This window comes from Giraffa tippelskirchi, chromosome 9 (genome assembly GCF_054371585.1).
Source record: "Giraffa tippelskirchi isolate mGirTip1 chromosome 9, T2T-mGirTip1v1.2.pri, whole genome shotgun sequence".
Taxonomy (NCBI): domain Eukaryota; kingdom Metazoa; phylum Chordata; class Mammalia; order Artiodactyla; family Giraffidae; genus Giraffa; species Giraffa tippelskirchi.
Window position 1 is genome coordinate 57,000,999 of NC_137283.1, and position 26,183 is coordinate 57,027,181.

Below are 26,183 nucleotides of genomic sequence, written 5' to 3' on the forward strand. Positions count from 1 at the left end.
GCTCGACCCAATCAGAACCCACCCTCAGGCCCGCCCCAGCATGGCCCCGCCCCCAGCGGCCCTCGGACCCGCCCAGTCCCTGAGCGCAGCCCTCAGTAGGTCAGCACCCTCGGCCCCGCCCGTAAGCCCGCCCACAGCGCCCCCGTCCCCGCCGCGCCCCCTCCGCCTACTGACGCCCCGGGCTCTCCTACCTGGACTGTCCCAGACTGTCTGGAGCGGCTTCGAGGGCAGGGAAGGGTCTCTGGGACTGTTGATTTAGCCGTTGGGCCCAGAATGGCCTCCTCTAGAATGGATCTAGCGTAGACAAGCACGGCGGTGTCACTTCGGGGCTCATACCAGTGGGGCCGACAGTGCATTTCCCTGTATTGAAGAAGAGAGAGGCCTGGGACACACTGCAAGAAGGAAAAGAGAAGAGACCAAAATCCAAGCTGGCTACAGAACCGAGAGGAGAACTTGTGGGGCCATGTGCTCAAGGTGACCCCCCAGAAAGCTGGGACAGTGGGATTAGGGAGACCTGTTTGGTGGGGGCTAGTTTTGGGGGATCCAAAGGGCTGGGGGATCCCAGCCCAAAAGGCTGCAGAGCAGTGGTGGAAAGTGAAAAGTGAAGTTGCTCAGTCGTGTCTGTCGCTTTGCGACGCCATGCACTGTAGCCCACCAGACTCCTCTGTCCATGGGATTTTCCAGGCAAGAATACTGGAGTGGGTTGCTCTTTCCTTCTCCAGGATATCTTCCCAACCCAGGCATTGAACCCGGGTCTCCCGCATTGCAGGCAGACGCTTTACAGTGGTGGAAGCAGCTGCCCAAATGGGCTGGCTCAGTTGGGAAATTGGGTACAGTTGAGGAAACTGACCCACCTGATAAGACTTACCTGAGCTGAGGAATGAGGGAGAGGTGTGGGAAGTTCTTTGGAAGGGCAGACCAGCTCCTCAGATGGTCCGGTCCACCAGGGCTCTTCAGAGAAATGAGACCCAATTGCCTATAAGGGGCTTTGTTGTTCAGTCGCCCAGTCATTTCTGGCTCTTTGCGACCCCATGGACTGCAACACGCCAGGCTTCCCTGTCCTCCACTATCTTCCAGAGCTTGCTCAAACTCAAGTCCATTGAGTCAGTGATGCCATCCAACCATCTCATGCTCTCTCACCCTCTTCTCCTCCCTCCCCCAATCTTTCCCAGCTTCAGGGCCTTTTCCAATGAGTGTGCTCTTCCCATCAGGTGGCCAGAGTATTGGAGCTTCAGCTTCAGCATCAGTCCTTCCAATGAATATTCAGGACTGATTTCCTTTAGGATGGACTGGTTTGATGTCTTTGCTGTCCAAGGGGCTCCTAGATCAAATGGGACCTATTCCCCCCCAGTCTCCACAGTCATCCGGATGGAAAGGAACTGAGAACACTCCTGCCCTCTTCACACAGCACCCTTTGTAAGGGGGCCGCCTTTGCAAGGGGGCTCCTACAGAACTCCAAGTCCATGGAATTTTAAATTTTGATTAATGCCTGTTATGGGTCAGGTATTCTTCTAAGGCTTTGGAATATTTCAGTGAACGAAGCAGAGAAACATCCATACCCTCCCCAGCAGAAAAGGGAAGAAGGACTTCCTGTAGCTTACGGAGACCACAGAGAGCAAGTCCACTAGGACCAGGGCGCCCAAGAGCCCTGACCACCTTTACTGGCTGAGCGAGGAAGAGACTGGGCCAGGAGGCAGGGCAGACCCCTGGAGAAGCGGGAAGAGTTACTGAGCTCCACTCCCATGGGAAACACCCAGTGGCACTAGGCAGTGCCCCCCAAGTGCCAGGGAGAGCAGGTCTGGGAGCCCAGCTTTGGTGCAGCAGGTTGGGGCCATAGGGCACAGCCTCTATCCAGGGCAGAAGCAGACTGGAGGGCCTGGGGCAGAAGGCTTCCACACACTGGGCTAGCTCTGGCTAGCTCTGGGACCCGTTGAAGCTCAGGGCCCCAGAAAGCAACATCTGCCTTCAGCTCTGAGTGGCCTCCCACAGCACCAGGCGGAGAGGGGAGAGGGAAAGGTGTGTCCAGGAGACAGGACAGGCTAAAGTCCTGCCACTGGAGGCAGGGCAGAGGAAGGAAGAAGGCTGGACAGCTGGGTGCACGGGACATGCGGTTAGCTAGGTGAACTGGCCTTTCCTGGAACTGGTTTGTGGGGGGAGAAACGCTGACCTGGGTATGGATTTTGCCAGAAAACCCAGCCACCATTTGCATTTGTGGTGTGATGGGACTGTTGTAAAACTGGACTGTCGTGAGGGCTGCATGACCCAGATTTATTAAAATCATTAAGTTGTATGCTAGCAATAGGTTTTTATGGTCTGTCAAGTATATCTCAGTCACGTTAAAAAATTACCTGCATTTCCTCTCTTTGCTGGCAAATTCCTGAGTGGCATTTTATCTGAAACTGAATTATGCTCCTTTGAAATGCAGTAATGCAAAAATCTTGATCTCACCTAATGCCCCAAATCTTAAATAAGTAACACATATCCCCCAAATTTTTCACAATGTGTCAGGAAGGACTTCCCTGGTGGTTCAGTGGTTAAGAATCATCTTGCAATGCAGGGGAGGCTGGTTCAATGCCGGGTCTGGGAACTAAGATCCCACATGCCACAGAGCAACTAAGTCTGCCTACTCCGACTACTGAGCCACGCTAGAGGATCCATGTACAGCAATGAAAGATCTCCCATGGCGCAGCTAAGACTCAATTCAGCAAATCAATCAGTAAAAATATATTTTAAAAAAGTGTCATGAATTTAACATTCTTGGGCTTCCGTGGTGGCTCAGTGGTAAAGAATCTGCCTGTCAATGCAGGAGACACGGGTTTGATCCCTGGTCCGGGAAGATACCACGTGGTGTGGAGCAACCAGGTGTATGCGCCACAGCTACTCAGCATACGTGCTACAACTACAGAAGGCACCGCGATGAGAAGCTCCTGCACCGCGACTAAAGAAAAGCCCGTGCCTCAACAAAGACCCGCAGAGCAGAAAAGAATGTAACATTCTTAAAAGCAATCGGTGGGTTGACGGGATGAACCCGCACTGTGTGTACCCTGCCACACGGGGGCGCCACCCTCGCCGCAGACGGAAGCATCTGCTGTGACCCCCGCATCCCCCGGGTCAGAGCTCCGCCAAGAGGTGGGAGGGCTTTCTCCCCTTCCTTCCTCCCTTCTTTTTCCACCTTTTCCTGTATACAGTCCCCGCTGTTAAAATATACAGCCTCAAACAACATCATCCGAATTTTCTTTCATGGGCAGAGCCCAAGCTAGGAATGAAAATGTGCCCGGATCAGAAATAAAGGTGGGAAAACACTGTGAAGACACCAGCCATGACACTGTGCTCCTAATGCCAAAGAGTGCCTGCTGCAAAATAAGAGAAAATTAACAGCAGCAAGAACGCAACAATATGCTGCAGCAGCTGCTGACTGAGGAGCCCTGGGCTGGTGCTGGCTGAGGGCTGGGAGGGCCCCTTGGGGCAGCCCCTGGTGGACAGGGCAATGTCGGGACGGGGCACTGCAGCCCCACCCCAGGGCTCTGTCCCCCCTGGAGGACCACCCTGGATTCCTCCCCTCACAGCTTCTCACGGCCCCCAGTCCCCACCAAGCGGGGCTGCCAGACAGACGCCAGGACAAGTCAGACCCTGGGAACCCCTACTCACCTCTCCCCCTGCCCCGCGGCCCCTCACTGCCGTCTGGGCCCACGGAGGGACGGGGGAAGGGGGTGGGGTGGGCACAGTTCATCCTCCTGGGGCGGAAGCCCAGGCTTGGTGATGCCGAGAAGCCCTGTTTGTGGGGGAGGGAACCAGACTGTGAGGCCAGGGGTGGGGGGCAGGTGTGAACCCCCCCACTGTGGACCGTCTGCTCTTTGAGGGCCCTGACACCCCCAGGCGGATGCTGCTGTCGGGGCTTCGATGAGAGTGAGGGGGGCCCCCACCGTCCTCCCGCAGGGCTCTGGGAGGAAGCAGTCAGGCGCTGATGCCGGCAGAGATGGGGTGCGGCAGTCTGGGGGAAACAAAGCTGACCCCAGCGCCTGCTCACTGCAGGCTGGCCCAGGGTGTCGGAGCAAGAGAAAAGTTTTCATCTCCTGGCTTATAAACTGCCCAAGAACCAAAGCATGGGGGTTGGGGGCAGAGGGGTCAGGGGGGCAGAGTGCAGGGGAGGAGGGCATTCAGGGGAGCCGGGCTGGGGCGGGGGAGGGGAGAGCGGAGAGCGAAGTGGACACATCTGTGTTTTGGAAACTGCGGGCAGAGCCAAAGCTTGTCTAAGCCATGAGAGAGATTTCATCAACCAATGTTTCCTGGGACAGGTTCTGCTGCCTCTGAGTGTGAGCTTCCGTGTGACCTCGGTGACCACGCCCGGCCAGTGGCCACACTCCCCAGACATTCCAGGTCTAGGGGGACCCCTGCGGAGTCCTCCCTGGACAACACAAGCCAGGGCCCGATGGGCAGGAAGAAGCCTGGGGCTGGGCCCGTCTCCACCGGGGATGCCTGTGGGTCATAGGCAAGCCAGTTCCGCATCCAGTCCCTGGTTCCCTCACCCAGGGACACTGATGCCCATGCTGTCTGCACGCCTCCCGGGAAGCCATTGCGAGGCCCTGGGCATCTGGAGGGAAGGGAGGGAAACCCCTCGCTGGGCCATCTGAGCAGGGCCCGCACCTGTTGCCAGGGGCTGGGACCCGGGCCAGGCGGCCTCAGGGCCCCTCCTCCCCTCTGCCTGCCCTGTGGGGCTGCCAGGACACGGGGTGAACGCATAGGTACCAGGTCCAGTCCCGGCCTTTCAGATGGGGACGCGGAGGCCAGGGCCCAGAGGGACCTGCTCCAGGTGCCCCACGATTGCTCCTGAGCCCCGTCTGGGCCAGGCCTGGGTGGGTACTGGGTCCCAGGGCCAAGTCTGTCCTTGCCTGTCCCCTGGGCCCCCAGCCCTCCGGCCTTGACCCCTCCCAGCTCTCCGCACACACCTGCCCAGGGGCTCGGCTGAAGGGGCCCCCAGGGCGGTCCGCAGCCCAGTCCCGTCCCTCCCCTCTTCCTCAGAGCCCTGAAGCCCCGGGTGGTCTTCCCCACGGCCACTGCCCACCCGGCCCGACGCCCTTCATCCCCGGATTAGGATTTCTGTCAGGCAGGTCACAAGCTGACGGCCGCCCCCTCACTCAGGCTGGCACAGCTCTGCAGCCCTCAGCCTTTCTGAGGCCCACAGGGCTCTGCCGACATGCCCAGGACCCCTCTTGAGGGTAGGGACCCCCCAGCCTCACCTGCCCGGAGCTGGGGCCCCTGCAGTGGGTTCTCCCCACAGGGAAGGAGAGACTAGGCAGGGACGGGAGGCCTGAGCCACCCCGGGGCACCCTCGGCGCTTCCACAGGCCCGAGCTGCGGGCCCCTCTCAGCGCTGACCCACGGCTGTGGGCACAGGCCAGGCTGGATGGCCCCGCACCCTCAGTGCCCGGATGGGCCCCCGCCCAGTGAGCCCCCCTCAGGTTGTAATGCGGACAAGGCCTCAGGACAGACAGCCCGGAACCCGAGGTTGCCTTTCATACAAAAATCTTTAATAAAAATAGCTCTGCAGAACCACTCCCAGATGGAGCGGCAAATGTGCTCTCCTGCCAGCTGAGGGGGAAGCAAGGCCGGCTGAGGGCGAGATGGGCGGCCCCGAGGGTGGCCAGGGCATCTTCTCAGCACGCAGGAGGCCTTACAGACGTGTCTGCGTTCTCAGGAGCATCCCCGACTGGCCCCCCACCCCCGCCCCACTGACAACACTCGCAGGCCGCTCGCCAGGAGCAGCCCGTCCTATACGCTCAAGACATGCGCGTGGGCTGTATGCGGCCGGGGCGACGCCGAGGGGTCCAGCCAGCAGCCCTCGGGGGGCGCATGGTGTGAGGGAGGCCGCAACACGGCCGCCTAGCAGCCCAGGAGCCGCCGGGCCTCCTCACTCTGGGCCTGCAGGGTCTCGCTGGTATACTTCTGCAGCAGCTCCATCTTCTTCCTGCGCACGAGTGCCTCCTCGATCTGCAGGCGGCAGAAACGGGCTGGAGCGGCGGCCGGCCCCGCAGGCCCCACGGCCACAGCCCCCAGCCCCCTCCTCCCGGAGCACGTGAGTGACAGGGAACCAGTGTGCACGGCGTGCACGGCAGGGCAGGCCACTGGCCCTGAGGCGGATGGACTCCCGCCTTCTCCGGACCCACACCCTACGCTACGTGCAGTCACCGGCGCCCCTGGAGTCAGAGCTGCCTGCAGGGACGGGAAGGACCCAGAACAGCGCCCGGCAGCCACAGCGTCCTACCTCCTGCTGCGATGGCACTGGCACGTGTGCGATGAACTTCTGCTGCCCGTCCTCCCCTCCTCTGTCCGGGCCGCCCTCCTCGTCAGACTGCAAAAGACAACAACCAGAGGCTGTGCGGAGGAGACGCCGCGAGAGGTCCCTGCCTGCAGCTGTTTAACAGGAAATACAGTCCTGGGGATGTGCCCTCCTCAGAGACACCCCCAAGACACAGCGCTAAGTGCAAGAGGCAACGAACAGCATGGACTGTGTGGCCTCTGCCCAAGGAGGGAAAGCAGCGGAGAAGCCAGGGGCCTCAGTGAGGCCTCCGGGGCCCGGAGGACACAGCTGCGAAAGGGGAGCTGCGTCACATCTTCATGTTTCTCGGGTTCTGAGTCTTGTGAATATATTATCTTTGCGACGCCATGGACTGTAACCCGCCAGGCTCCTCTGTCCATGGGACTCTCCAGGCAGGAATGCTGGAGCGGGTTGCCATTCCCTTCTCCGGGGATCTTCCTGATCCAGGGATCCAACTCAGGTCTTCAGCCTTGCAGGCAGATTCTTTACCATGTGAGTCACCAGGGAAGCCCCGAATATATCATCTATTTTTAAAACTAAACTTATAAAAACGGACCACATGCACAAAAGCATCACTCAGAAGCTGCCTGAGTCAGCAGTGCTCACTCACGACTAAGGAAGGGCCCTGGGGGCCCGAGGGGAGAGAAGGCCTGTGCGGAGCTGGGTCCGCCTCCACCCCCCCACCGGGCAGATGCAAACCAGAAAGGCTGTCGTGGCCCCAGGATCCACACCAGTGACGGCAGACACAGCCCTGCACATGGGTCACAGCAGGCGGACTCCTCGTGGGCGCCGCGCCATCAGCACTTACAAAGGAGCCCCCCAGGCCCTAGGGGAAGGACACGAGGGAACTCTCACGGCTCCTTAACAGCTGCCTTAAATCTGTGATGATTCCAACACGAATGGTTTTTACACCCTTCGGTGCCTTTCCATGGCTCTTACGATGAAGGAAGACCCGTTCCCTGGGGGGTCAGGGCCCCTGCTGGTCCCAGCTCACCTCCCGCAGTCTCCGCTCACGCCGAGGGTCCCACCCTGGGCTCCGGCCGCCAGCCAGTCCTCAGGCCCCGACGCTCCCCTGGGGCCGTCCGTGCGCCGGTGACGCCTCCTCGACTTCTGAGCTCAGCTGAGGGTCCCCTCCCCAGGGGAGCATTCACGGCCCCACCCGCCCCGCGCTGCTACCCAGAGCTCCTGTCACACGTGCCGTTTTCCTATGGGACCTGCTGACCGGGCTGCCCCCCGGGTTTTGAGCTGCAGATGGAGCGCATGCGCTGCTCTGCCCCTCGCGTGGGCCTCACTCACTCAGTGGCCAGTAAGTAAACAATCATCCCTTGAAAAAGCCAACAGGTCGTTTGCACCCAGAGAAAACCTTCACAGGGCACACGGCCATCCTGCTTCAAACGCCTGCCTGAGGGCACGCCCCGCAGGTCTGCCGGATCCTGTGCGACAGTGACCGAGTCACCAAGCTTCTCTGAGCCTGCGTCCTTGCCACTGCTGTGATGGCACGCCATGTGATGTCACACAGGGCCTGACCCGTCGTGCAGGCCTGGCTGACTCCCCTCTCCTGGCTCAGTCCACAGATCCACTCCATCCTGGGCCTGCCCAACAAGGGAGCTGGGAGCAGGGGGCCCTGCCTGCGGGACCACAGCTCCACCTCACCTGGGACCCCCTGCGGGAGCCTCTGCTCTACTCTGGTTTCCCACGGTAAGGTGGGCGTGGGTGGTTAGGACCCACAGAAGAGCTACCGGCTCCGCCACTGAAGCTCAAACGATGAGGTCAGGGGCTTCAAACGTGCCTACAAATCCAGGCCCAGCAGGTTCAGAGGGCCCATCTCTGAGACGCAGGTAAGTCACTCCGACGTGGATGCAGGTCCCCAAGTGCCCTCAGAGGTCCTCACTGTGACCCTGAGGGGACCTTCACCCCCTGTCCAGGAGCAGACTGGGCCTTGACCCCAACCCAGGCCTGGGCACCCTCCCCCACACCCCCACTGTCCACGGCGCAGCGGCAGTCGCCCGTACCTCCTCCTCGGCCACAGCGTAGATGTTCACCTCCTCCTCCTCCTCCTCCTCCTCCTCCTTCTCTCCTCTGGCCAGCCGGGCCTCTCGCTCTGCTTTCCACTTCTCCACTAATTCCGCTCTGTCTGCAGACGAGGGACAGAGGGCGTCAGTCGCTCTGGCCTCCGAGAAAGCTGCACGCCACGCGGGGCAAAGGTGACCGAGGCCTGCCGTCTGCAAAGGGTGACCCTCCTCCGGCCCCGGCAGGTGGGAATCAGACGGGGGTGCAGGGGGTCCCCCGGCAGCTCCGGGGCGGCTGGCAGGGGACACGCCCAGATCCTCCCCGGTTCAACACCCTGAGGTTCCTCAAAAAGCCAAAACCAGGACTAACATATGATCCAGCAATTCCACTCCTGAGCTTATACATGAAAAAAACAGAAGCACTAATTTGAAAAGACACAGCACGCCAGCGTTCAGAGCAGCACCATTCACAAAGGCCAAGGCATGGGAGCCGCTGAAGGACCCAGCGACAGACAGACGAGTCAAGACACATAACGGAACCCTACGCAAAAAAGAAAGACAGTGTGCCATTGGCAGCAACACGGGTGGACCTAGAGATTATCGCACCAAGTGAAGTAAGCCAGAGAAAGACAAATCCTGTAAGAAATCACTTACTTGTGGAATACTAAAGAATACAACAGGATATAGTGTGCAACACAGGGAATACAAAAAATAGTTTTTGAATAACTTCCTAGTGGAATATATCTTTAAAAATTGTGAATTATTATACTGTGTACCTGTATATAATATTGTACATCAACTACAATTTTTTACAAGGTCCTCACAGAAAATAAATTCCTTAGAAAAAGAAAAAGAAAACTTCCTTTCTCAAAGGCGAGAAAAGAAACCGGATGGCACCCGTCACGAGGCGAAGCACCCGCAGACCTACGTTTCTTTTCGTACTCCTGCTCCAAGGGCACGATGACACCATCGTCTTCATCGAGGTAACCGTAGTATTCAAAGTCGATCGCCTTCATGAGCTCGGCCCGTGTCTTTCTTGGAGGAGGAAGTGCTGAAAGAAGGAATTCATCAGCTTAGCCGGGTGCCCCAACACAACCACGCTCACACCTCCTCCCCACACAGCGCTACGCAGGCACAAGGTATGTGCGCTCCTGAAAACGCCACAATAGCTGATGAAAAAACATAACAATTCAGATAAGACTAAAGAAACTACAAGCAAAAAAGATCTACGAGAAATTCCTGAAGAAAACACATTCAGACTAAATATTACTGTTTAAAACATGTAGTAATTCTGGAAAATCAAAAAGGAAATGAAAATCCAGTTAACTGGTCAAAAAATAAAAGCTGATTAATTGAAGGAGAAGAAACCTGTAAGTATGAAAATTTCAATGATTAATAGTAACTGAATTCAACTGTCAATTTCATTAGTAATCAGGGAAACAAAAAACAGAAATAACAGCAACAATGTTGTGAAGAGGCGGAAGTAAGGCAAAGTCTACCCAGGAGGGGTGGTCACAGCCAGCACGCGTCACCCTGAGACTCTTTCGTCCTTTGCGTCACTCGGCTTCGTAAGGAGAACTGTGGCGGGCCACGGATGGGCCACGCACGACGGGCACAGGTACGGGGAGGCCCCCTTCCATTGCCCCACGCAGGTACCAGCAACCCTGCCCAGCCCTGCACCACGAGGGCTGCACCTGGACGAGCTCGGAGCACTGAGTGCGCTCCGGCCGCAGGAGGGAGCTGGGATCCAACCAAAGCCAGCAGGGCGCACCCTGGGGCCCGTGCCTGAACTGTCTGGGGGTGCGGGATGGCGGCGGTGGTGGTGAACTGTCGCTGAGAGAGGACAAGCTCTAAGTGGATAATGGACAACCTGCCACCCCAAAGGAGACAGAGACAGAAGCGCTCGCAGGATGCAAGCCGAAACGGCAGCAGGAGCAAGGGCTCTGGGACCAGCATTCCTGAGGACAAACGCGTCAGTTACAGGAGCCAGGAAACGGGCTTCTCTGCCTCAAGGGGGCCGGGCTGGAGTCACCTGTCACTTAGGCTGATGTGATTCAGCTGATGAGATGAGCACGGAACGGCACGGGAAGGCCTGGAAGGGAGCACTCCAGACAGTTAACGGCGATGGGGCATCCCCAGCAGAGCACTGGGATGGCAACAGAGGGGGCTGGGCTACCATTTAAATTACACGCCTGAGGCTAAATGGGGCACTTTCTTCTTTAAAAAAAAGAGGAAATCGATGCCTGGAATATATAAGAACATAAGAATAAATTTAAAGCCAAAGTAAATGCAAAAACGAAAACAAAAAACCAGCACAACCTCACTTTAGGAGCCTTAAAAAACAGAGAGGGAATACACCCCAACATGTCAACAACCATCAACTGTGAGATGTGAAAACGTGGGTGTTTTTTCTGATTTGCTGTATTTCACAGGTCTATAATAAAATGTTATTGCTTTCATAATAAATGGTATGATATTTAAATTCAGAATTATTTTAAGCAATGTCAATGACACATGCAAAGCCAGTCTGCACATGTAATGAATTTAAGAATTAGCAGGGCTTGGGAGTTCCCTGCTGGTTCAGCAGTTAGGATTCCAGGCTATCACTGACAGGGCCCAGGTTCAATTCCTGGTAGGGGAACTGAGATCCTACAAGCCTCCCAGGGAGGCCAAAAAAGAGAACAATTGGGGTTTCATGAAGGCAGAATTGGAAGGGATCAGCAGAACGCAGCAGCTGGAGGAATCCTGGTCTCACCCTTCTCTGCTTTCCACACTTTTTCCTATGCAATGCTTGGACTGCTTTTCGAAAGTCAAAAATAAGATGCAGCAAACCCCAGACCAGCGGGATTCCGGAGGTGCCCAAAGCCAGGGCGTGTGGTTCAGAGCCTCTCTCCTCCACCTGTGCACAGCGGTTTCGGCCCAAGGTGTCGCCTATCCTTCAGTTACGAGTTTTTTCAACCCAACAAGTAACTGAAACAGGAACTTGACTGACTGGACTGCAGCGCTGCCCTGACAAGTGCCAACTGGGAGACTCTGCATTCACTCAGAGACGAGTCTGTGCAGGGCCTGCAATTTGCTGCCCGCAGCTCTGGGTTCCCGCTCCCGCCTAAGGTGCGCCCTGGGCTTGCCACTTCAATGCCCAGCGCTCAGGGGTTCCCATGTGAACCCTGGCAACGATAATCCTGACGACGCGGGGCTGCTGCACAGCTGAGCACACAGAAGAGCGCCCTGCACACGCCTCACTTCCCACCAGCACCAAGATCTGGGCCGGCACCCTCACAGACACCGGCTACTCACGTTCTTTCTCAAACAGCTCTCTGACGCCAGGCAGGTCTTTTGCTGCTCCAAAGTACTTGTAACCTCGATTTCCTGGGACTTCCTTCCCTTCGTGGTCCAGCATTTTAGGGCCAACTTTCTTATGGGGAAGGAAAAAGAGAAAATGGATCTGATGCGTAAACCTACTATTTCCACGTTTGCAGATACAGTTGAAGACAGTGATGCTAAAAGTAGCAAATATTAATGGACACAGAAATACACTTCGGTACTTTCTTTAATCATTTAAAAATCAACCTAAATACCTAATGGTAAGAGGATGATTTCAGTAAATTATAGTATGCTCATGGGTGGAATATATTCTATAGCTGACAAATGATGGTTTGTATGAAACTCTTACACTGGCTTAGAAACGGCTTATAACACAATGTTAAGAAGGAAAAAAAGCTTTAAAAAGTTGCAAAAAATCTAAATGACAACTTGTAGAAGAGGACAAATGAAATATCCAGAAGATGGAATTCTGTCCATTAAAAACGATGATGGTAACACCTGCAGGCTACAGGATGTGAGTCTGGACGAGGCTCTGTACTGCAGGGGAGAGGCCATGAGGCGTGGAACACGTTGAAACAGCCAGATGACTGAACCAAAGGTGAATGCCCCTAAGTGTGTTACTTTTACACCAAGGAAATAAATTAAACATCAATTTCTTTAACATTAGAACATTCCAGAAGGAAACAGACAGAAACATGACTACTGACTTTGGGGGCTTTCGCAACCCTTCCAGGACGGGGTAATCAGTGGTACTGACGCCATCCAACAGGGAGCAAAACCACCATCACGGGAGTAACGGAGATGTGGGGGCAGTGTTCCCAGCACACGTTTTCAAGGAACGGGAAAGTAAATGCCTCAGTTCAGGCCAGGCACTGTCCTGAGAATTATGGCTCTGTGTTAAGAGGGGGCCAGATTAACACACAGAAACACTGCCCATGTTTCTTACATAACTACTTGACAGTCCACTGACCAGATACAACTGGTTCAAAGACCTGGGCAAATGGGGCAGGTCTGGGTCATGAAATCCACTACATGGGTCACAATTATCGATTTTTTAAAAATCAAAATAGAACAGAATAGAAAAGAGCCCAAAGAAAGCGCAGAGCGGCCTGTCTCCAGGGGCCCCTCAAGCACAGAAGCCGCAGTGGAAGGGCTGTCCCAGTTCTCAAGGAGCTCAGAGACACACGTGTGGCGCCAAGGTCATCTCAAACAAGGGGCCCAGGGAGACCGAGCGGCTCACTCTGGACTCCTGGCCAGTACACACTCGCAGGCCCGTGCTGGGGACCTTCGAACACCACTGGCCCTGTGTTCTCACGGTTCCTGTGCACACACACCAGGCCCTTTCAAGGCTCCTTTCATTTCTCAAGTGCCTCATCTATGGCAGGCCTGCGGGGGCTGCAGTGAGACAGGACCCACCCTGCCTGCAGAAAGCTCCCGAGCCCGGCCCCGAGCCGCTGCTTCCTTACTCCATAGTCAGGACCGCCCAGCTCCTTGATCCGGACCTCCCAGTGTCCTTTCTCCCGCAGCAGCTTGTTAATTTCATCATTCAGGTCGCGAATTCGGAATTCACCTAAACCAGCTAAAAGAGAAATGTCATATCACTTCCTGAAAATACTGCTTCATGTCACACACGTTAAGAGTGAATGTCAATACCGACAGAGGTGGGCAACGCAAAATCACTACTTCAGCTTACAAGAAAATCCATGCACGCCGAAATCACGGAAGGATGACAATTGTGAACAGTTCCAGCGGTGCCAGAAAAACTTTGAAAAAAAACTTCCTCCTCATTAGCAACCAGAGAAATACCAACTGAAGCCGTTCTGCACTCCATTTACAGCAGCACTGAAACATCACATCTCAGCGGTGGGGGCGCTCAGCGTCCAGTGTCGGCCAGGACGCAGGGAGGCAGCAGCAGTGCCGGTTCCCTCCTTCCCGGAAAGCAGCCTGCCGGTCCCGGGAACACCTCTGACAAGGAGCCCACGGGGCGGATTTAAGGGGACAGCACAGGAGACTGCTGAGGCGGGAAGACGGTTAAAGATCCCTGACGGGTTGAAGTGAAGCGTCCTAAGCCCATGCGAGGGAAAAGCCCTCCTTTCCTCCACTGAATCGCTTCTGTACCTTTGTCAGGTCAACGGACCACACACGTGTGCTCCTATTTCTGGATTTCTTGTTCTGTTCCCCTGGTCTGTTTGTCTATCTCTCACCAGTACCATGTTATCTTGGTACCTTTAGCTTTACACTGAATCTTGAAATTAGGTATTATGGATACTCCAGTTTTGTCTTTCAAAATTCTTCTGGCTACAAACAATTTCACATGGAAAGGCAAACTTGCAAATTTTACAGTACATCAACATAAACCGAAAAACCATGCTGGGGTTCTGTGATAATTTTAAAAAGGAAAAGAACTGACCTCTTTCTGATGTTGAGTCTTCCCCTTTACAAACACTATCTGTGTCTCCATTTCACTGGTTCTTTACTGACATCACTGCTTCATAGTTTTCACCATACAGACCATGCACGTATCTTATTAGATTTTATATGTAAGTATTTCTTGCCTTTTGATGTTTCTGTAAATAATGCTCTAGTTCCAAATGTTACTACTAGTACACAGAAACTGAACTGACTTTTTTGGTATGGACTTTCTAGTCTGTCATCTGGCTAAACTCAGTTATGCACTGTGGAAATCCTTCTGTAGATTCCTTGGGAAATCAACACAGAAAATTAAGTCATCTCGGAATAGCGCATTTTCTTCCCTCCGTCTTCGGGTCTTTTATTTCCTTTCCTTGCTTTACTGTACTGGCCAGGAGTTCCAGTACAATGTTGAATGGAAGGGGTGAGAATGGATCTCTCCACCCTGTTCCTGATCTTGGGAGGAGAGTATCCAACCTTGCAGCATTAAGCATGATGTTCCCTATAGGCTTTTTGGTAGAAGTGTTTTACCACGGAAAGAAAAAAGTTCCCATTGATTCCCAGTCAGCTAGCTCAGTTTTTATGAATGAAATGAGAAACTTTGTCAAATACTTCTGCATCTTCTGAGTTGATATGGTTTTTCTTCTTTAAAATGATGACACAGTGAATTAATTTTTGAATGCTGACTCAACCATGCAATCCTTTGTTGAGATTTTTATGCCCAAATTCAGTAAGGAATATTGGTCTGTAGTTTTTTTCTCTTCTTGTAATGTCTTTTTCTGATTTCAGGATCAAGGGAACACATACTAAAATATATAAAAAAGTAAATGAGGAAGTGTTCCTTCTTCAATCTTCTGGAAGAAACTGTCGAGTTGGTATTCCTTAAATATCTGAACTGGCCAGTGGAGCCATCTGGGTCTAGAATCTTCTTTGCTGGAAAGTTTTTAACTATGAATTCAATTTCTCTGATAAATAAAGCCCCCTCCAGATATCATGAAATGTCTGGGGTGGGGGTGGGGGGGTTGGAGGGGGTAACACTGCCGATGGTTAAGAACCACTATTTCGTTAGCATGTGTCTTTTAAGGAGTGGCCCGTTTCATCTGAGTTGCTGAGTGATAGCCCTAAAGTTGTGTCTAATATTCCCTTACCCTTTGAATGGTTAGAGAGTGTAGTGACAGTCCCAATTGCATTCGTGCTGTTACTAACCTGTGTCTTTTCTGCTTGATCAGTCTAACTGGACTAGAAGTTTATCAATTTTACTGAACCCACTTTTGATCTATTTTCTCTACTCATCTTCTGTTTATTTCCTTCCTTCTGCTTACTTTGGAATTAATTTGCTCTTCCTTTTTGGTTTCTTAGGGGAGAAGCTTGGATCACTGACTTGAGACCTTTCTTATTTTACTTTCATGCTATTAAATTTTCATCTAAGCACTGCTTTTTCCATACCCTGAATTCTGACATTACATTTTCATTATCATTCAATTAAAAGTATTTTATTTTCTTGAGGTCTTCCTTTAGGTATATGGGTTGTTTAGAAGTATGTTTAATTTCTAAACATTGAGGAAGTTTCCAGGTATCTTTCTGTTACCGCTTTCTACATTAACTGTGTTTTAATCAGTGAATTATACTTTGCAAAATTTTAATTATTTTATGTTTGCCAGCATTTATTTTACAATCCAAAATATGCTCTATTTTGGTGAATGTTCCATTTGCTCTTATAAAAGAAAGTGCATTCTTCTTTGTGAGGTGAGTGCTTTATCAATGGCAGTAGGTCACACTGATTGATAGTACTGCTCAGCTCTTCCATGTCCTTATTCACGTTCTACCTTTTGGTTCTACTGACTACTAAGAGAGGAGGCTGACGTCCCCACGCCTGACTGTGGACGTGAGAGAGAATCAAGCACTTTAAAGAGAGAGGCTAGCTTACCATTCTGAATTTGAGCCACTTTTTTTGAGATCTCCCCAATGATCTATGAAAAAAATAAAAGGTAACACATTTTTATGACTTTTGAATAAGTCTGAAAGGATAAGAAATATCTAATTAAAAATTCTTAGAAATGTGGTTTAAGGGTCATGCAGATAAATACAACCCGAGACGCGTTCTTTCTGCTAAGATGGGACCCGCCCAGGCCCCACCTGTCGTCTCCACTTCTCGGCTTTAGGCAGTTCAGTACATTCTGAGGCAAGGAAGGGCCTTCGCTCCTAAGGAAAAGCAAAATACACACGTTGCCACTATCTTGTACGAAATGACAAGCTTCATGCAACAGTCACAACTGCCTCAGGCCTGAAGCCTGAAATGTCTAACGTCTAAAGACATCTGCAGCTTCAGTGTCCGGTAGTTTCCATCAAGCCTTAAGGCTCCCTCTGCAGTCTCTCCTTAGGAAATAACTGCATAGGCCAAAACACTCACTGCATCGTACCTGGGATGGGGGTCAATACACAATGTACAAGTCCACTACACTTGACCATGAGCAATGTGGGGGTTAATCTGAGTCTAACTCTGTCAGCCCTCAGGATCCGTGGTTCCTCTGCAGCCACAGATTCAAACAACCACAACCGTGTAGTTCCACACATAGTAGTTATCGGGGAAAAACATCTGTGTATAAGTGAATCCACGCAGTTCAAACTTGTGTTGCTCAGGGTCAAGAGTCACAGAGAGATTTGAAGTACACCTGGCTATACCCATTTCATGGCATATTTTTACTACCTTAAGTGATGACAGCGATCAGTGTCTAGAACAAACGTATACATGCGTGTCTGTGTGTACACAGGGGTATGTGTGGGTACAGGTGCAGGTGAGTGGATACTTTTTAAAAACTAAACAAAAATACTCAAAGAACAACATATATTACCCCTAACCTGGCTGAGTCTCCATAAGCGGAGGTCATCCGCTGGTCTCGGGCTAGAGCTGCTTCCCAGAGCACACCCCACTTTCTACTACTCAGTATGAGCCCGGGCTGGGATAACAGGGAGACCCAAGCATCACATCACCGAGGAGACAGATCATCACACGGCCCCGTGACAGGGAGCTTCACCTGGGCTTCAAGAGTACAGACTCTTAAGATACAGGGAGGAACAGACGAGAAGAGGAAGGTCTGGAGTCTGCTCAGGAGGGACATTTCCCACGCTCGTCCTTCCTACTGGAAAATTCACCAGGAAGGTTTAAACCAACCTTTACTTTTCCCTCTTCCAGCTGAGCCTGGCGAAATCTTGCTAAGGCCGTCCTACCGGGAAGAGAGAAGACCGTTAGATCCCGCTCACAGGTCTCTCATCACCCAAGTTCCTGGATGGGTAGGTCTGCTCATGACCACGTTAAACGTCACTCCTCACTCATATACACACATACGGTTTCCACGTTCCAAAGAGCAGGGCCCATAAGGGCCTGTGTTCCTGAGCACCCCCATACCCCCTCTACCCACACGGCTGGTAAGGACTGTGGGAAACTCAGCACCCCGCTGCGGTCTTAAAAACACTGATATGATGGGCTGCCGCTCTCACAGCCCCGCCCCCCCCCCAGTATAAGTTCTGGGAGCGGTGAGAAAACACTTCAGGGGAGAGAAACACATGGGCAGATATACGCACATTACTTCAACGCAGGGAGAGGAAGAAACGTGTACCCAAAGACCAAACAGAAAAAGAGCTCCCAGGTGGCAATTAACCAGCATAAAATTTACAGACAAAAGGGACTTGATACTTACATGGCCTTTTCCGCGTTTCGGGCCTGAAAGGAAAAGAGGGGAAGAAAAACGGCCATGTTTAAAAGAGCTTTTTCTTTTACTTTTTAGAAAAAGGTGTTATTTAAAGAAAAGCTTCACCAGGACACAGTCAGAAGCATAAACACAGCAATAACAACAAAAATGAAAAGATGTCCAAACCCTGTGACTTGACTTAGCTGCTCCACCTAAACGCTACTCCTCCACCGTGACCACTCCCTTGGATCTGGCTACTCTTCCTTCAGAATCCACCTGTGTCATCACCATCCCAGACAATTCTCCAGTCACCCCATCTTCCCAGCTAGGCTGTCCCCCCCTTTGTCCGGGTCTATACCTACCAGGCACTTTCCACCCAGCATCACAACTGTCTGCTCTCTGCCAGTGGAATTTGAGGAAGGGAAAGACTGGCTTTTACAAGTGAGTTTTATGGAAAGATTGTTGCACTTAGGGCAAGTCACTTATCCCTGAAACACAGTGGCAGGCAGGGAACACGTTTTCTGGGTTGCAGTGTAAGGAGAGTACTTGCTGAGTCCAGGACCTGAGTGTCACTCTCCACTCTCCCACTTAGCATCCCTGAGAAATTCTCTCTCAGGCTCAGCTTCCCCACCTCTAGGCAGGGATCGTATCTTTTACCTCACAGAGGCGTCAGGATGGTTCAATCAGATAAATACACGAAGACGTCAGCAATGCAGTTTACAGGTGCTCAGCAAGAGTGAGCTCCTTAAATTTAAGTCTTTCTGACTTTTTCTTCCAACTGACACAGAAATAAACTTGCCAAGTGCTTGGCAGATAAATGAACACGACATCTACTAAGGAAAGAAAGAGAGGCTCTCCCAGGAGAAGCCATCTTCTTGAAGGCTAAGGTTGTGTCCTACCTACTTCATTAAAGCCTATAGATTCTCAGTATTTAATGTAATTTGTGAAACACCACGCTGGGCACTAGGAATCTGGCCACGGTCCTTCCTTCTGAGGGAACTCAAAGGAACTTCCCTCCCCAGCACAATGAATCATTTGACAAAGGCATGTAACCAGGATTACAACTCAGTGGACATCTGTTGCTGCTGTTTGGTCACCCAGTCGTTTCTGACTCTGAGACCCCATGGACTGTAGCACTCCACGCTTCCTTGTCCTTCACTATCTTGCGGAGCTTGCTCAAACTCGTGCGCATTGAGTTGGCGATGCCATCCAACCGTCTCATCCTCGGTCGCCCCTTCTCCTCCTGCCCTCAATCCTTCAGAGCTTCCCTGGTGGCTCAGACGGTAAAGAATCTGCCTGCAATGCAGGAGCCCCAGGTTCGTCCCCTGAGTCGCGAAGATGCCCCGGAGAAGGGAATAGCTACCCGCTCCGGTATTCTTGCCTGGAGAATCCCATGGCGGGCTACAGTCCACAGGGACACAAAGGGTCGGACAGGACTGAGAGGCTAACACTTTCAATGGACATGAATTCGGGCAAACTCAGGGAGCGAGTGGAGGACAGGGGAGCCTGCAGTGCTGCGATCCACGGGTGTGCAGAGTCGGACACGACTGAGCAAGCGAACAACAACGAAATCCAGGGTTATGGAAACCCACAGAAAAGGAGAGTATGTGATGGCCACAGTTTGCCAGAAACATCCAAAGCTTCTCCTCTGCATGGGAATGGAGAGAGGAGACCCCTACGCTTGTCAGAGTTCGGAAACGAGAGCCTAAGGGCTGAGGCGGCCAGTGTGAAGGAGTAATGGGGGGCGGGGGGCATATTCTCCGAGGGCTGGAGAGCGGCGATGGGTGCTTTCTGCGCACTGGTTTCTTCTCAACCAACAGACTTCCATGACGTCTTCGTCGACTTGCTACGGCGCCTCGCGCCTCGCACGGGCGCTTCGCTTGGTGAGAACGTCACGGTCACCAACGGACCCGCGCGTCCTCTCGTCCCTGGACCCTGCCCTCAGGGGGCTGCCCCTGCCTCCTCCGGCCTCACGCGGCGGGAAGGCCCTGTGTCCCGAACGCGGGCGCCGGAGCCCCCGGGCTCCCCGGCCCCGGCCCGCCGCTCTCCTCCCTCGCTCCCCGCCCCGCTCACCATGCTGCGAGGGAGCGCGCCGCCCTCAGGCCGCGCGGCCCCGGCCCACGGACGTCCGCCGCCCCGGGAGCGGCCAATCCGGACGGGAACTGAAGGTTCTAGCCTTCCCGCACCACCGGCTTCCCAGTCGGAAGGATAACTAGGGGGACCGGAAGTGAGGAATCGGACGCGAAACTCAGAATTGACCCGGGGACGGGAAGGAAGTGAAGGCGCGCTCCCGTTGGCAGCCTTCCCTGGGCGTCAGGACGTCGCACCGACGTGTGCGCACGAAAATTAGGGGCGGGCAGAACTGCGCTTGCGCAATAGAACGGAAGCGTTTCCGACTGGGACGGGGCGGGTTGGGGTGGTGGGTCAGGTTTTGCTCTCGCGATAACAACGGGGAGATTTCCCGTGATAACTCGCGGTTTGGCCGTTTTCTCTGAGGCTGCTTGGGCCCCTGTAGCTGTGCGTTCTTGCTGTCCAGTCAGGTCTTGGGAGCGGAGACACGTACTGTTCAAGTTCCTCGTTCTCATCCCCCGGGAGTGGACGGGGCGCCTTCCCGCGGCCCGCGTGCTCACCAGGGGCGGGAGTTTGCCTCGCCTCCCAGCTCCCCCTCCCCCCTCAGGCGTTTATTTCGGGTCTGTGCTTCTACTGAGATTTTCTCCTGGCATCGCGGGGTCTGTCCGAGCTGGACCAAGGCTTGAGGTCACCCTTTTAAAATAAACGTAAGGCCCGGGGGAGAAAAGGACCGTTACTGCAGGAGCTCAGTCGGTGGGTACTGGGCACGTCGCGGGGATCAGAAGGGCATTAGCCCAGGACCACGGAAGCAGGGAAGAGGCCACCGCTAGGGATGGACCCGGTGGCTCCTCCCGCAGGGCCCCGGTGGCCACTTAGGCCAGTTCCAGCACCTCCCCCTCGGCCAGCATGGTGCTTTGAGGAAGCAACTTCCTGCGACACGGGGCCTAATCTTTGCTGGGTGCTCCGGCTGCAGCCGGGAAGCACAGGCCATCGGGGGACGCAGCCAACGTTTGGTTCAGAGACGAGACAGACGAGTGCTTGGAACAGACACCAGGGGCTCGAGCCTGAACCATGACAAGGTTTCTCTTTTAAAACTTTCAGGCTCTCTTGCCACACAGTCCATCGTCCACCTCCCTGACAGCTAGGTGTGGACTTGCCAGGAAATCCTGGCCTATGGGAAGGAATGGGAGGAATGTGTGTCACTTAGGTGGTGCCCTGAGAAGTGTGGATGTGCCTTGCCCTTTTCCCTCCGCTGCTGGCTGGTGACTGTGGGAACCTTGAATGAAGACATGGAAGTACTGTGAGCTTTAGGGGATTCTCTTCCAGGCTAATGGCCACTTCAACCATTTTAAGCAGAAGCCCGGAATACAGATGGGTTATCCAGAAGAGATGTGCAGAGAAACCTCGTTAGACGGAGTGAATTCCCATGACACACACAGGTGACCCCCAAGGTTGAACATTTCACACTAGCAGAACCACTGCCAGCTTGGATGGCAAGGGACAGAGGGTACAAAAAAGGGCTGTTAACCCCCCCAAAATTCTAGGGGCAGGAAACAGCAGCCATGAACAGGTGCTACCCTGCATAGAAAAGGAACCGATGGCTCCTGGGAAGCAGCTCAAACCCCAGGATGTGCGCAGGCCTTAAAACCTACACTGCTTGCCCTGCTGTATTCTGTAACTGGTTGAAACCAGTGATGCCTTTTCCTTCCGGTCTCCCATCTTGAAGGGCAGTGTCCTGTGTCTTTTTACTGCGGCCCTATGCCTCCCACTCATCTTGGGGAGCAAGTCACAAGGCTACCGATAGGAGTGATGCCCCAGGCTGGATCATACCCAAATCTCAGCTATACCTGATAGAGGACAGTGAGACTGAGGCCTCTATAGCCGACCAAACACAGCAGACTTGTATCTTTGATGGGATGACGCTTTTGGTGATGTTAGGATGAGATGGCGACAGGGTCCATCTGAGAAGTAGCGTACCCTCCCTTCATGTACACGTCCTGGTCCCCCAGGCCCTGAAAGTTAATACAGACTCCTTGTAATCTGAATGGATCTTGGAGCCTTGTGTTCTTAGTGGAAAATAAAGATATGACAGTATGAGACTAACACAACTGAAAGAGGATTCCATCTCAGGTAGCGTTGCAGGTTTTAATCAACTTTGGGCTTCTTTGTCCCAACCTAGAGTTAACCAGCCGAATATACCAGAAACTCCCATGCTCATGAGGGGATGGTATTCTGTTGGGTCTAATAGGAGAAAAGAAGAGTAAAAATGAGTTACGGTAGAATCCTTGGAAAGGGGTATGATTGGAACACCCCAAAGTTTTAAGAAAAATTTCAGTTACTAATAGAACTTTAATCCATTATACTTATAGTGTTTCTGCTTCAAATTTTCAAAGCCAAATTGCATTTATAATCAAAGTTTAGGTTGGAGACTAATTTTGAGTCAAGGTCTAAATGCCCAAGAAAAGCGGATTTTCACAATGTGGCTCAGGGTTAGACAAGAACGCATTAAATGCAGTTTAAAGCAGTGGACAGTTCTACTCAATAAAGCAGAGCCCAGTTGCTGCTGTGGCCCCCGGAGGGACAGGGCCCTCATCCAGTTTCCTGCAGCACCACCTCCTTCCTCTGCTAGCTGACCAGCTTCACCTGCATGACCTGTTGCCTCCCAGAGTCTGGAGTTAGTGGCCACTTATGCATTTGATAACTGGCTCATCCTGCCCCAGTTCAAGGTTGCCAAACAGAGGTATTTCTCTCAGCAGCATGCAGTGTGGTGGCACTGCAGGAAGTTTGAAAACAAATAGGTACCATTGATTATTCGACCCTTGACCAATGATGTCTCTTGTCACCCAATCACTATCATAGTGACTCTGCAAGATAGCTTTTCTTCACTTTACAGATGAGCTCAGAGCTACTGGCTGAGTTTGAAGTATGAGCCAACCACTGACCCCGAGCAGAGATCTGTGTGGTCTGCTGCCTACATGCTGCTACACAGCTTCAAATACAAGCAAGGCTCTGCTGCTAAAACCAGGGGAGTTTTGGAGATCTGGGTACAGAGGTACTGAGATAGCCCTTGGGGGAGGTGAGAATTGACTTAGCCAGGTTTTAGAAGTCACACACAACTCTCACGGTCGGTGACTGCCAACTCAGACCTCTGCTGTATCTGCCCAGGTTCCTGCTGTCGAATATTTCACCCAGAATATTAATGAATAAGCAAATGGCCTCAGCTTGCACAAGTGTCACCTCATCTGCGTTTAAACAGACCACATCATTTGCACAAAGAGTTTCACTTACCCAAATTGAAAATACCACATGGAGGCACTAAAAGAAAGGCCCATCCCAGGCTTCCCTGGTGGCTCAGTTGTAAAGAGTCCATCTCCCAACGGAGTTTGATTCCTGATCTGGGACGATCCCTCAAGCCTCAGAGAACTAAGCCCGTGTGCCACAACTACTGAGCCTGTGCTCTAGAGCCCCAGAGCCAAAACTACCGAAGCTCACATACCCTAGAGCCGGCGCTTGTAAACAGAAGCCCCTGCAATGAGCAGCCCACACCCCACAGCTATGGAGTGGCCTCCACTTCACACAACCAGAAAAAGCCTGTGCAGCAACGAAGGCCCAGCACAGCACCCCCAAAAAGAAATGCCCATCCCTCTAATAGATCAGCTGGAAATCTCCTCTAGACCTTGATACACTCATCCGGCTCTAATCAATCCTTGGTTGGATGGCTCCCTAAAGCTCCAGTAATCAAACAAGGCTGCCTAAGACATGGGAGTGCTGAAAAAAACAGGCCTAATGCACACACCTCTGTGGCCTGACCAGGAAGTATAGATGTAGTTCCCATCTCCCAGACTGTGACAAGGCTTCCCTGGTGCCTCAGATGGTAAAGAGATTCTGGCTGCAATGCAGGAGACCTGGGTTCATCTTGCTCCAGCAACTATCGTGACAGGGCACGAGAGGGCAAGCTAACTGCACCTGCGAACCTGAAGGAAGTGGAGGGCTCGGCTGTGAGGGAAGGGCCGCGAGGGAGGGTGGTGAGAAGTGCAGGTAGCCCTGCTTGTGAAAGAAGCCAATCTCGGTGAACTGGGGAAGTCCTACTGAGAAGTCACCTAAGTTGTTACCTCTGCCACCAAATTCTTTGCCCAACAGTGGTCACGCAGCAGTGTTCTCCGGTGGAGACCAGAGTGGCCGGGTTCCAGGCCAGGGTTCGTGGCTCATACTGCCAAGTACCTTCCATGGAAAACACAGTGATGAACACAAAAGCACCCCGACAGGCTGAAGTGCGTGCGCTTCACTCACTGCAGCTGCCTCGGTCACCTCAGGCCCATCTAGGAAGGTATGTTTTCACAAGCACAAGAGCAGAAACCCAAGTGTGAAAACACCACGTTTGTGATGTTGAAGACACCACTGTGACCTTCATTACCATCACATACGTTATCAGCCTGCTCAGGAGACAGGTCTGACACCAGTTTGCTACCAAAACCTTTAGCGAGATTACAAGTAGTCAAGTTCATTGTCAAGGTTAGTAGCAGTGGAAATGAACAGATGGGAAGCTGTTACGTTCAATGTAATCTCTTTCAATTCTAAGGCAAGTAACAAGGATAATTACATGGACATGAACCTTTGTAATTCAGAGCACAAGCTCTAGACGAGTTCTCAAATTGTAACCACACCACTGGGGCCATGACCTTGCCTCCTTATCCCGGGAGTTTTCAATCCAGTGGTGCCCTAGAGTCACCGAGCAGCTTACAAAATACTGCTCAGTACCCAGCCTGAGCAAGTCATGCCAAATGCTAGCCTTTTATAATTCTAACAGAGATGTTCTTTAACACCTACTCTATAAAACTGTTAGAAATGTTTTAAACGGCTGCAGCAGTTACACGAGTCCAATAAAAAAATCAATGTGCTCAAAATCTTTTGGACAACTAGAATTTCTACCAGGTTTGAAAAATGATCGAGTTAAGTTTAACAAGGACTGTCACAACCAGTACTAATACATAATTAAGGGAAACGGATCCCAAAACAGGGAGCACAGAACAGATGGTACAAGTATACGCTACTGACTTCTCTGACAGCCCTGAATTCTCAAGATTTTGCTTCTGACACTTAAAGAGTAGACAACAATGTCTCATTAGAAGCTAGGTACCTCACCTACTGACCGTGCAACTGCTTTAAGTCAAGGATAGCCTGTTCCATGAATAATTTAACATATAAAATAGTCAAAATAACTCAAGCACAACAGCTACCAACATCCCAGATAAAATCCTTCAAGGCACTGTTTTCCCTACAACTGTAACAGAACTCTATTTCTATCTAAAAATCAACTCTTCCTTAGTGGGTGATACTCATTATTTACCAGAATCCTCAAAACCCTGAAGGGCACTGTATCCCTTAGTACAACTTGGTTTTGTTGAACCAGGGAGCAACAGTCATTTCTCCCAACTGTACACAAAGAACAGTAAATGCTAAAATCATCAGGCGAATTGATAAGATTACTGACTTTTCAAGGGAAACGCTTATCATTTCATTGCAAAAGAGGTCAAGTTCTGTATCAGCAGTAAAACTGATGCAATGCAACATCACTGTTTCATACTTGTGCCAGCAAACTCAACTATCAAAGGGACTTCACTGGCTGTTCCAGGTTAGACTCCAAGCTTTCATGCAGGAGACAAGGGGAAGTAAGATCCCACATGCGGTGCCGCTCAGCCAAAAAGAAACGAAACCCAACCACACAAGCCAAACAGAACTGTTAAGCTTGCACACTCACAAGGAAATGAACTGGCTCTAGGAGCTCACTTTCTTGCTACTCTGGCGAGTACAGCGCTACAGTGACCCACCATCACACACTGACCAGGTTACACACAGCGTGCAGAATGCACAGCACATTCCAGGTGGAGAAACCACCTAGCAGTGTGAAGGGGCAAATGAACCGCCTTGGGAAGCACGGGGCACCAACTAGGGGGCAGGGGGACAGAATCATTTAGAGGGTGTAGGAGAGGAAAGATACTTGAGGTTCCAGGCAGCACATTCTTCAAGCAACTGAAGCTTCTAGGAACTCATCTATCAAGTGAGCTCGATAAATGACTTCTGAGGTCCATGTCAACTCTAGATCAGACCTCAGAGAAAACACAAGGAGTCCAACATTTCAGGCCCTTGTGAAGCCCGGGGACATGTGAGCTGCGAGAACCGTGCTGGTGGGGCTCCCGGGCGGCCCAGTGCAGGGGTGCAGGTTCACCGCTCCAGGAGCAAAGATCCCACACGCCTTGCGGCCGAAAAAAACATAAAACAACTTCAATGCTGTAGCAAATTCAATGAAGACTTTAAAAAGTCCACATCAAAAAAAACCAATCTTTAAAAAATCATCCATGGTGTTAGA

At 52.3% G+C, this 26,183-nt stretch overlaps 1 protein-coding gene and 1 long non-coding RNA gene across 7 annotated transcripts; one reads left to right on the plus strand and one right to left on the minus strand.

Annotated features, from left to right (window-relative positions):
- The first annotated feature begins 153 nt into the window (after nt 1-153).
- LOC145520331 (uncharacterized) lies at nt 154-3,220 on the plus strand. The gene is made up of 2 exons (XR_014064414.1): nt 154-474; nt 2,807-3,220. It is a non-coding gene; the product is annotated as an uncharacterized LOC145520331 (long non-coding RNA).
- Nucleotides 3,221-5,505: 2,285 nt separating this feature from the next.
- Nucleotides 5,506-19,933, minus strand: ISY1 (ISY1 spliceosome associated protein). Of its 6 annotated transcripts, none has more exons than XM_081526555.1 (11): nt 19,820-19,933; nt 17,756-17,778; nt 17,230-17,281; nt 16,194-16,259; nt 15,985-16,027; nt 13,115-13,227; nt 11,622-11,739; nt 9,253-9,375; nt 8,328-8,449; nt 6,262-6,348; nt 5,506-5,987 (listed from the first exon to the last, which is right to left on the minus strand). In XM_081526555.1, the coding sequence occupies exons 1-11, from the start codon at nt 19,820-19,822 to the stop codon at nt 5,880-5,882; spliced, it is 858 nt and encodes a 285-aa protein (XP_081382681.1). In that variant the 5' UTR covers nt 19,823-19,933; the 3' UTR covers nt 5,506-5,879. The 6 variants fall into 6 exon arrangements, with proteins under 6 accessions (XP_081382681.1, XP_081382682.1, XP_081382678.1 ...); XM_081526556.1 differs by having other exon boundaries at nt 8,328-8,445; nt 9,249-9,375; XM_081526552.1 differs by having other exon boundaries at nt 17,093-17,281.
- Between the last annotated feature and the right edge of the window lie 6,250 nt (nt 19,934-26,183).